The sequence below is a fragment of the Eumetopias jubatus genome, unplaced genomic scaffold, assembly GCF_037043125.1.
Source record: "Eumetopias jubatus isolate StellerSeaLion01/CBP00866 unplaced genomic scaffold, mEumJub1_p1.0 scaffold_3, whole genome shotgun sequence".
NCBI lineage: Eukaryota > Metazoa > Chordata > Mammalia > Carnivora > Otariidae > Eumetopias > Eumetopias jubatus.
Genome location: NW_028274809.1, coordinates 15062049 through 15072813, shown reverse-complemented (window position 1 = coordinate 15072813; position 10765 = coordinate 15062049). Strand labels below are relative to the sequence as shown.

Below are 10765 nucleotides of genomic sequence, written 5' to 3'. Positions count from 1 at the left end.
CAGAATGGGACCAGAAAACCAGAAAATGAGTAAAACTGCCTCTAAAAGGCATTAATAACTATACTAGCATGTTTGCTAGAGTACAGGTAGTCTGTGTTGACCCTTCAAAATAAATTTCTGGCATTTACTCTTCATTAAGGAAAGCAATTACCCGCCCCCCTTCCTTTCTCTCTTGGCTAACCCGAGTACCCATCCTTAAATAGTTGCAAACAGCAAAGCTCAGCCCACTTGACGAATAAGAATCACAAATGGCAAATTGCTGGAGTGTTGGATGTAAAGTTTTAATGTATAAAGAATGACGAGTCAAGCTCATGGGTCTTAAAAGAAATGTTTTTAAGTTTTGATACATATTTTAAAGCATTCTGATATTAGATGACTCAAACCGTTAGGAAATTAGTAAAGCAACAATGACAACAAACTAGGCAAATAAAAAATGGTAACCTTGGAATTGTGAGCAGTTCTCCAAAAACAGAACAAAACAAAACAAAACAAAACATCTTGTCCTATCAGGAAACAAACACTCCAGCCGATCACCAAAAATGTAACATGCGCTGTTCACTCCGAGTTCAAAGTGTCTCAGGACCCAGGACCTTCCGTGTGCACTTGCTATAAAACCCTACTCTTTGCTGGGAACATTCTGAATCCTGCCCTGAGGGAGCCACTGCTGATACGAGGGCTGGGATTGCCCCAGCGCCGCCTGCTCTCCTCCTAGGCAGGGACTCGGAAGCTGAGAGGTGGTGAAGCAGGGAACAGACAGTGTCTGATTGCCAGCACTAGAGGAAAACAGGAGGACAAAGCCAGGGGCCGTGGGTTTTCTGCTGCTTGCCTGAGTGCAAAGGTTTAGTAGAAGAAGTTAAAGTATTTTTAAAAGGCTCCGTTTCTTTTGTTGTATTTTCAAATCACAGAGAAATGGCTTTTTTTTTTTTTTACTACTCATAACACTTTATTTTTTACTTTGTACAAAATACAAAAATGCAAATCCAAAGAGTACAGACCAGTAGTGACAGGCACACTGCACAACAGCAAACCTTGTCTAGCAAGACATTCGTTTTTTAGACTTTATTTTAGTGAATACATGCATTATAGAAAACGACGACGACAAAGACATTCAAAGAGGCTAGAGATTTCACTATTTCTACCCCCGAAATAATACTTACTATCAAGACTTTGGATGGGACCCAAACAAAAGAATTAAAAAGGCCAATAATATTCTTTTCATAAAAAAGTAAAAGCTATCATAAAATGTGTTGTTGCGGGTTTTTTTTAATTTTTATTTTATTTATTTTTTTCCCCGTCACACTGATTCAATTTCTTCTGAAATGCCACACATGTAAACAAAACAAAACAAAACTCCTGAACTGGACAGTAAATACTCAAGAGGGTTAGCTCAGTAGTTTAAAGGATTTTTTTTTAGACATTTTGAAGCCTTTCTATTCGTCAGTACAGTGTTCCAGCCATCCTGCCCCTTTTTCCCTTTGATATATATCCCAGAACAGAAATGCTTGCATCACTGAGTCTCTGTTCCTAAGAACTAGTTTTGAAAAAGAAAGTAATGTACAAAAATATTTAACAGAACTATGAAAGATGTAGGAAAGGAGTCTTGTTTTCATCGCAAAGGAGCCTTTGCTTTGCATGGTTTCTCTTGTACACTCTTCAGGGTTTGTATATCTGACCCATGAATAAGACAGCACCTACAGGATTAGAAGGAAACAAGGTGTAACTCTATAAAAAACATTTCTTAAACTAAGATATAAAGCATATTTAAGGGATAGTCCCTAGGCTGCGATTAACCTATTGTTCTCAAGCAGTGCTATCCTATAGAACTTTCTGCAGTGATGGAAACAGTCTATATTTTCATTGTCCGATATGGTAGCCACTAGTCACATGGGGCCATTGAGCCCTTGATACATGGCTAGTCTGACTAAGAAACTGAATTTTAAGTTATATTTCATTTTAATTATTAAAAGTTAAGGTTAAATAACCATGTGTGGCTGGAGGCTCCCATACTGGACTTTGGTGCAGAAGCACACAAATTATGACATTAGAGATACAATGAGACAAAAGGTTAAGGAACAAGCTTGTGTTAGTTAAGCTCTCCACAAAGACAATCTGACTTATTCTTCATAATTGTACTAAGCGGTAAGAACTACTGTTTTCCGTATTTTAAAGATGAAGCTAAAGGACAGAGCCAACTCTGAACCCATGACTTAGGGAGCCAAGATCTATCGAATTAACAATTCTCCGGCGGTAACAATAGACGGGGCTTACAGAGGTTGAGGACAGGTAATTTCTTATAAAATTTAACCACTGCATTTACAAAAATGTGGACAAAAAAATCAACAGCTGTCATAAATCCCCGAAAGGGCTGCAGAGCTCTATGTTAAAAACAAACCAACCAACAAACCTAAAATCAGCGTTTAATAGATTCCATCACACCCTGTAAACACAGCCGTAGTTTTCCTATCTCTTCAAGGTGGGCGGTTCTATTATTCAAAGTGTTTGCAATCGTTGACACAAGGGAGATGAATTAAGAGAAGCAAGGTTGGATTTAACTATGATTCCATATACCTTTCTGAATTCTAACAGCTAGCGAACAATGGAAGAGAAGAGCCGCTTACCTGTAGGATTATGTCGGATGAAAAATAGAAAAGGTCTGTCTACTATAAACCAGGGAGGTGATGACCTTGCAATTAGAATCGCAGCTACGGGAAGAAAAAGAAAATGTGCTGTACACCCAGTGTGAGGCCAGCAAGGATCTTCGATGCTGGAGTTAGAGGACACAATGCCCGTCCCATGGGCTGGCCAGGTTAGAACAGGTCCAATGGCCACCGTTTACTGAACCCCCTCTCACAGGCCAGGCCCTTTCCGTTCCGTGTCTCATTCAGTCTACACAGGTACCATCTTCTTTAATAAATGTACTCACTCTGTAGGGTTTTTATGAGGATTCAATGACATAGAACATATTATAAACTCTGAGAAAAGTGTTTGTCACTTAACAAACACCTAATGCACATTCACTGTTATTATTAGCTATTTTTTATTCATACCATCTGCCTTGCTGATGAAGGCCCCCTGGTCCTTTTAGCCTAGCCAAATCCTTCCTGTATATCAAGGCCCAGCTTAGTTTTCAACCATTCTGTCTGTGCGTTTTCCTCTGGTGGGTCCCCTGTGCATGGCAACGGAGACCTCTCCCCTGGGACCCACCACCCCATGCTGCTGTTCAACCTAGCTGGTGCAGACACTGCACTCAGAAAGCGAACTTCCTTAGCCCACAGTCCTAGACATGATCACTCTGCCATGCTTACTCACTGGTGGCTTCAATTTCATAAGCCTGTGACACGGCCCTGCGGGAGGGTGGGTGCTGGGGATAAAACTGCACCGCTCTCGCTGCAATGGCCCAGGGCTCTTCCCCAAACCCTGGGAAGCACTAATGACTTAGGCTTGATGTCAAAAAGGAACCATCTGCAGCTATGTTGAGGTAAAGTACTCAACCCAGGGTTACTGAAAAGCAATCAAGAGTTAGCAGGGCTTGTGGACTGAACTGTACCACCCCAAAATCCCTATGTTGAAGCCCCAACCCCCAAGGTATTTAAGTTTGAATGAGGTCACGAAGGCAGGGCCCTGATCCAATAGGACTGGTGTCCTTATAAGAAGAGAGGGAGACACGAGGGATGTGTGTGCCCAGCGCAAAGGCCACGTGAGGACACAGGGAGAAAGCAGCCCTCGGCAAGCCACAGAGAAAGGCCTCAGGAGAAACCAGCCCTTGATCTTGGCCGCCCAGCCTCCAGAACTGTGAGACATAAACTTCTGCTGCATAAGCGCCCCCCCCCACCCCATCTGTGGCCCGGAGCTATAGCAGTCCTGGTATCTGAGCCAGCAGGGCTGGCTTCCTGGGCGTGTGGCCTAGCAGTCACACTCACGAGAGCCCTACACTCGGTTCGGTGCTCTGCTGCTGCTGTCTTCAAATTCTTAGTAAGTGTTCATTGAGGGCTCCACCTCTACATTTTGCACAGGGCCCCGCAAATTATGGAGCCAGTCCCGATAGTTACACTAATTGGCACAATTGGTCAATAACCGGCAAAATTCAGCTCTCACTTACAATTACCTAGAAGAGATAAAAAGCATCTGAAAAATTTGAAGCACTCGTATTCTAGGCTTTTGTTTTTAATGCTATTTTAAAGGATTACAAATTAAATGTTTATTCTAGAAAGGCCATAAAGTGTCTTTTTGGAGCATAAATGGTACCTTTTAATGACCAGAAATATGTGACTCAAGTATAAGCAGAACTGGGATATTCCCTTTATGAGTTCAGAGTTTGGCCAGATCTATCCACTCAATCTCAGGTGGATAATTAGGGGGTATGAAAACCAACCCAAGATTGTTCTATTTTCTCCTTCGTTATTAAACCATGAGGAGAAAGCAAATGTGGATGTTCTACCTATCGAAGGAGGTAGCCCAGCAATCCGCTGTAATGCAACAGCTGCTCGCTCCTTCTCCACTTCGTCTCGGATAGACCTGACCGGTCTAGTTCCTATTGGTAGCTGCTATTATTTAAGGTTTCAATATGAAGATTGGGCTTTTCTGCCAAGAAGAAGCCAGAATATGCTTTAACCTTCTGAGGGCAGGGGTCAGCAAACCCCTGCCCTCGGGCCAAGTCTGAGGGGGTCAGATCCTGCTTTTATAAATAAAGCTTTATTGGAACACAGCCACACCCACTGGCTCCAATCAGCTATGCGGCTTTCCCGTCACAGTGGCGGAGTTGAGAAGCTGCAGTGGAGGCAGTACCACCCACAAAGCAGAAAATACACCCTATCGAGCTCTTTACAGAGAAAGCTTACCGACTCTTGTCCTGGAATGTCTTGCACTGAGGGGCTTTCCTTAATGAAACAGACTCTGAGCCTTGAGGAGGCAGGTCCTCACTCTGTCTAAATTCACCCCTGTCACCTGGGGGGGGGGGGCAACCCACACACAGTGCTGGGAGCAGGGGGAACCGGGTTCGCTACATATTGGGTAAGTGGCTGGGTGGGCGACAGCATGCTCATGCCCCTACACCACAGTCCACCCTGGCTCCTGACCCAGTTCTTACTTGTTGCTGCTGAAGCTTTGGTTCCATCTTCGCTTACTTCAATTTTTGCTTTCTGCAAGATGTGAGAAACATGCAGGTTTTCTGACCCTGTTTCCAGAAAATAAAACAAACACAGCATTTGTTTGATACACAGGTCATCCATTTGGCTGGGGAAGTAACTTCAAATCCATGGCAAATTCCAGTTCTTAAAAGGTGTCAGGAGAAGTGACCTCTTACAGTCTGGTGATTGAAGGCTGTAGGGTGACGGTCACCTGCCGTGAATTTCAGTCTCTGCTAAGCGAACTGCGATATCACTTCTAAGGAGGGATTCACCGACCCTGAATGTGTCAGTACCTCTATCAATTCAACTCTGATCACTCAGCATTGCATAAAAAAATAAAAAGAGCAGAGCTTTAAAAAGGAAGTCCAGTTTTCCAGAAGAAGTAAGGCAGTAATATTATTTGTAAAGGACAGAATGTCAGATCCAGAAAGGCCATTTCCGATGGTCTTTACGGATGGGGAAACTGAGGCCCAGAGGGTTAAGAAATCTGCCCTTAGGTCATATGGCTGGTTAGTGGCTTTTCACAACAAAAGCCAGTCATCTCAAGTCCGTATTAATGAGAAGACTGTTGAATGTAAGAAGGGTTTAGAACAAGACTCAGAACGGCAATTGTGCCTCTGGAACCTTCTAGTGAATTCACTTTCCTTCTCAGCAAAGCCTTATCACTCCAGCAATACCCACTGGCCACGGCATTGGAGGAGAACGCAAATAGAAGTTAATGATAGCTTTGATGGGACATAGATCTGGAAGCAAAGGGGGAAAAGTGGGTTTTCAACAGCACAGATGCTGGGCTCTAATATGACCAATGGGGAATGAGAGGGATGTCTGCGGGGTGCAAGTCACCGGAAGGTTAAGCATAAGATCTCAGGAGAATTTCAGACACCTGGTCCTCCTTCCGAGCACCTCTGAACTTCCTGTGGCCACGGTGTAGGAGGTGGGCCACAGAAGAGAACCTTGGAGGGGAACATGCAGGTTGAAACCATGCTCTCTAACGTCACTGGGCTGAGGAATCCTGCTAAAATGATTCTGATTCAGTAGGTCTGAGTGAGACCCAAGATTGTGCCCTTCAAACAAGCTCCCAGGTGATGCTCAGGCTGCTGGACTGGGGATGAGTTTGGTTATCCAAGAATGAAAGAGCATCAGAATATCCCTACAGCTGCAAGTTCACCAGGGATGCCGTGTGTAGCCCAAGGACGGGAACACAGGTGTTTACCTGCAGGCCATTGAGGTCAGCAATGAATTTCAAGGGGAAAAACATAAAAGGAGTACAAATAATGTTTAAGCCATGACTTTTCTTTGGAAGGAGGTTGCTGTGCTCCAAATTAAAAGGACCAAGAACTGAGTTATATTCACCAGGAATATAACTCTAGGAAAAGGTACATATATTGGCAAATGAAGCAATAGGATACCAGCTGCGTCCTAGATGCTTTGGCAAAGAAAGGTTCCAATCAGAGCCCTCTAAATTTATACTATTTCGGATTAATGGGCATTAAATGCCAAAATACGTATCTGGATATGGTGCATGCCTATTGCTTAATGGAAGCAAGTGTCTGAGAGTTTAAAAATCTTGATTCTTCAAACACAGGGGAATAGTTTGCGTTTGAAAAAGAAAGACTACTTAAGGAGCTAAATTCGTAAGTAATAAAGACGATACATGAAGGTCTTCTTTAACTGTAGAGTCACTTGGGCCTCACATGAAATGTACACGTGAAACACAGGAATGAATGATTTCTGCTAATTTAGATGATTGAGGATGAACAGCATCATTTGGTGATAAATCAGGTTAAATCTTGGAGAGTTTCAGGGCAGCATACTCCTAATCTTGATCTTTTCTTTCACTCTTTCTTTTAATTTTAAAGATTGATTTATTTATTTGAGAGAGAGAAAGAGAGCAGGGGGAGGGGCAGAGGGAGGGAGAGAGAGAGAGGGCGATAAGCTTAAATAGACTCCCCACTAAGTGCAGTGCCTGATGTGGGGCTCGATCCCACGACCCTGAGATCATGATCTGAGTGGAAATCAAGAGCTGGACGCTTGATGGACTGAGCCATCCAAGCACCCCTGATCTTTTCTTTCTGAACAAATCAGAGACCCAGTTTGTAACACAGTCTTCAAGTTTAAGACTAAGTTTTAAATTGAACATACTTGTTATTTTTGCAAAATTTGCTTTTGATGGATCAAACATCTCAGTGATGCCAAGAGCTTTCAGGGGCTCCTTCAGGTCTGTTTGTGCTACGGCTGTGAACCTAGCAGGAAAGGAGAAGATAAGGGAAAATCATTATACCATAAGCAATGTAAAATGATATAATCAGTGCCGGTGGGGAAGTGTTGATAAACTGATTCCTTTTTAAGTATGCTCCAAACACCAATCTACATTGTATCTGAAATTGTAGTTCCAAGATCTAAGTAGAGAACAACTCATCTCTCAAACACTTAGCTGGCAAAATGAGCAGTACACTGTCGCAGCAAACAAGGGTGGCCTCCCTGTCATGTGCTACAGGCTCCCCTTTCCAATTCTTAGGGAGATCTGCAGAAACACTTTCCCTCACGCTGATGGGGGTATATCTGGAACAGTGACTGGAATATCTACAGTTCTTCCCCATTTCTAACCAACCAAACATCACGGTGGCTGCCATATTGGGGATGGTCAAAAGAAGAGGAGACACATTCCTGCTCCTTCTTGTTGGGATTTTGAAAGCATTTTACTATGAAAATGGGAACCAACATTAGGAATTGGTGACAATGCATCCATTCTATTTGGGTGTCACAAGAGTTTCTTGGATACTTGTGACTTACCTGGCCTTAGAGGCACACTTATGTAAATGTCAGCTATTAAACCTATCATCAGAGGATGTTTTACCAGGCTTTCTCCCATTTGGTGGAAGAGCGATCAGGGTAGTGAGCAGATTTTCATCACAGATGGGCTCTGATGATTTTACTGTTATAATTGCGCTTTACCTATAATGTCAACCTACCATCTTCTTCATTTATATCAAGCACTGCCTACATGAAAGCTCACTTCACAATAAAAAAAATCTTGGGAGGATACCAATACTTATTATGAATGGATTCATTGGATTATACTTAACTTAGTGACTGGAGAATTAAGAGCTATTAAAACTGGAAGGTATCTTTCCCACCCTGAGATGTGGCTGGTTTAAAGCTCTGGGTACTGGCGACACGACCACAGACGGGGGACATTTACTGCCTCTTTCACGGGTCTGGGTATAAAGCATTCTCTGAACTGTTAGAAATTTAGGATTCAGGCAGAATTTGGGATTATTTCCCCCTTGGTTTCAAGTCGTAACAGTTCAAATTCCACCAACATTATACTTTTAGGGTGCAATAAAGAACGGCCATAGTATGATACTAATGTAAGAATTCTGCCTGGATGGTTTCAAAATATTTCCTTACCACCTAGCTTTTGGACCTTGGTCTTCAGGAACTTCCAGCTAAAACTTAAGAAGACTAAAATGAAACTCCTTATCAAAATACCAGAAACATGACTAACCTTTACTATACAGTTATATATGTGTTTTTCAGTCTTTTGAAGAAAATTAAATATGTTAAAAGCCCTCAAAATGGTATAAGGAGCTTGAGGTCTTGTGGAGACTCAGAAGCCAGGCCTTCTTTCCTTCCCTCCCCATTATCATTCTCCTGCTGCATGAGAGGCACAGGAATTGGGGGGTTGGGGGGGAAGTTTCTACAAAAGCAGAGCCTTGTATTCCCACCATGCAATTTCTGGAAAGTAAATCAGGCTCTAGGATTTAGGTTGTGCCTTTCCTAGCCTCATGTTGTCTGGTATTGCTACCAGGGACTGAGCACTCCCACTATTTTCTCTTCAGGGAGAGGGACCACTTACTTGGGCAAGATGACCTGTACCCTCTTGGGCACCATGGCGCTCATCCAGCTGTCTATGGTCTTGGTGCTGATGTGAGGGATGATGGCTGACAACGGGGTGGAGCTCTCGGTTGGCAAGGCAATCAGCATGCTGATGCTTTCCCCGTGGTAGGGCAGTTCAATGAAGTTGTACCATAAATCGTTGGGGGTGCTTGTAGACCCTAAAGAAATCAGAGGCAGGTTCAGTGTATCCCTGATGACTTCTAGAAGTGGCATGAGTGTTTGCTGATCATATGGGTAGCTTCAGAGGGAAGAGGGCGATTCAGTTTAAAAACTTCTCTTTTCCAAATATAGTTTCCTTAGGAGGATAAAGAGACACTTGTTTCTTCTTTCCCTGGTAAAGAATTATCTTTCTTCAATTTTGACATGTCTTAACATAATGCCTTTGGGCGTCACTAAAATAACATTAATTCTGTTGAGTTGAATTGAACTAGATCATGAGGGACTTAGAATACAGTGCTTTGCAAGAAGCTGACCCTTATCATGTGAATAAAGGAATGAATTTGAACTGCCTGAGAATGGTTCTTTTGGCTGAGCCTATGTGAGCATGTGAAGAGAAAGGAGAACCGGATGAACAGCTCCGTTGTTTAGGTCCCCTGCCAACCACTTCAACACATTTAGAAGCTACAGCGCCCCATGAGGTAGTACAAGCAGCCCTATTTCATAGCTGGGGAGGCTACAATTAGAGAGATTAAGTAACTTGCCAAGGGACACGTGGGCCAAAGAAGTGGAACGCCAGGACTTAAGACTCAATACGTCTAATGCCAACGATGACCTTCCTTCTCCACTACCCCGACTCCCTACTCACTCTTCACCCATTCCAGTAACTGTCCTTACAGCTTTTAGATACCTTATGATATTTATACTTACTAATGGAAACCTGAAAACAATTTAGACCAGCACTTCTCAAAATGGCGGTCTGGGGAACACACAACCTGTATGTCGCCCAGTAGACAAAGAGATTCCATATCCCAGTTAGTTTAGGAAGCACTGGACTGATTCTTCTTGCAGCTTCATCATATACACCAGTGCTGTAAAGGCTCTGAGATGTTCTGAAGGAGAGCTGTTTAGCTATCCCCAGGTTTCCTGAACTCATTTGCTCCTAGAACCCTTTTATTCCATGTAAAACATTCAAAACATTCAGCAGCTGAGCAGCACAACTGTGTGCTACTGGTCAGAGCTGGTGCTAGTGTGCTCACGAAGGCCCCAGCCGGAGGAGCAGCTCAGGGGTATGGGGCCCAAGGAGGCCCCTGGCTCCCCGGGAAAGAGTCTTCCATGGAGCGTGCCTTAGGATCCCGTGAAACCTTTACATTAGGCATGTAATGAGAGACTTATTAAAACTAACTATGCAAATGGAAAGCCAGCATTTCTAGATCTGGTGGATCTCTGAAATGGTTTATTAAGCACTTCAGACTTTTTAAGAACGCAGTGATGTTGGTGAGGCACTTAGCCTCTGTGTGCCTCTTACTACGGAGAGTGGAGACATCAGGGACATTAAAAGTACGCCCCTCACAGGGTCACTGTGATGATTAAATGAGAAAAATATGTAAGGCGCTTAGCAGGGCCTGGCCCCTTCCACCTCCTCCCCCTGCTCTAGACGACCTAGAAGAATAATGCATTTAAGAAAAAGAGAAAAGAGAAAGCGAGTTTCTCTCATGGTTTTCACTTGTCTTTTCTCTGGGGACGACCTCTGCCAGTCACCGCATGTTAGACAGGGAACTTCAATAAGCCAGTTCTCCACG

At 43.4% G+C, this 10765-nt stretch overlaps 1 protein-coding gene across 3 annotated transcripts in view; it reads right to left on the bottom strand.

The window, feature by feature from the left end:
• Positions 1-260: 260 nt before the first annotated feature.
• SERPINE2 (serpin family E member 2) overlaps positions 261-10765 on the bottom strand; it is a 59948-nt gene continuing 49443 nt past the window's right edge. For all 3 annotated transcript variants that reach the window (XM_088021538.1, XM_028105129.2, XM_088021537.1), the window contains 5 exons: positions 8986-9184; positions 7269-7369; positions 5087-5173; positions 2619-2702; positions 261-1691 (listed from right to left, as the gene is read on the bottom strand). In XM_088021538.1, coding sequence (XP_087877664.1) covers positions 1654-1691; positions 2619-2702; positions 5087-5173; positions 7269-7369; positions 8986-9184 — 509 coding nt within the window. In that variant the 3' untranslated portion in view covers positions 261-1653. The remainder of the gene's footprint in view (positions 1692-2618; positions 2703-5086; positions 5174-7268; positions 7370-8985; positions 9185-10765) is intronic.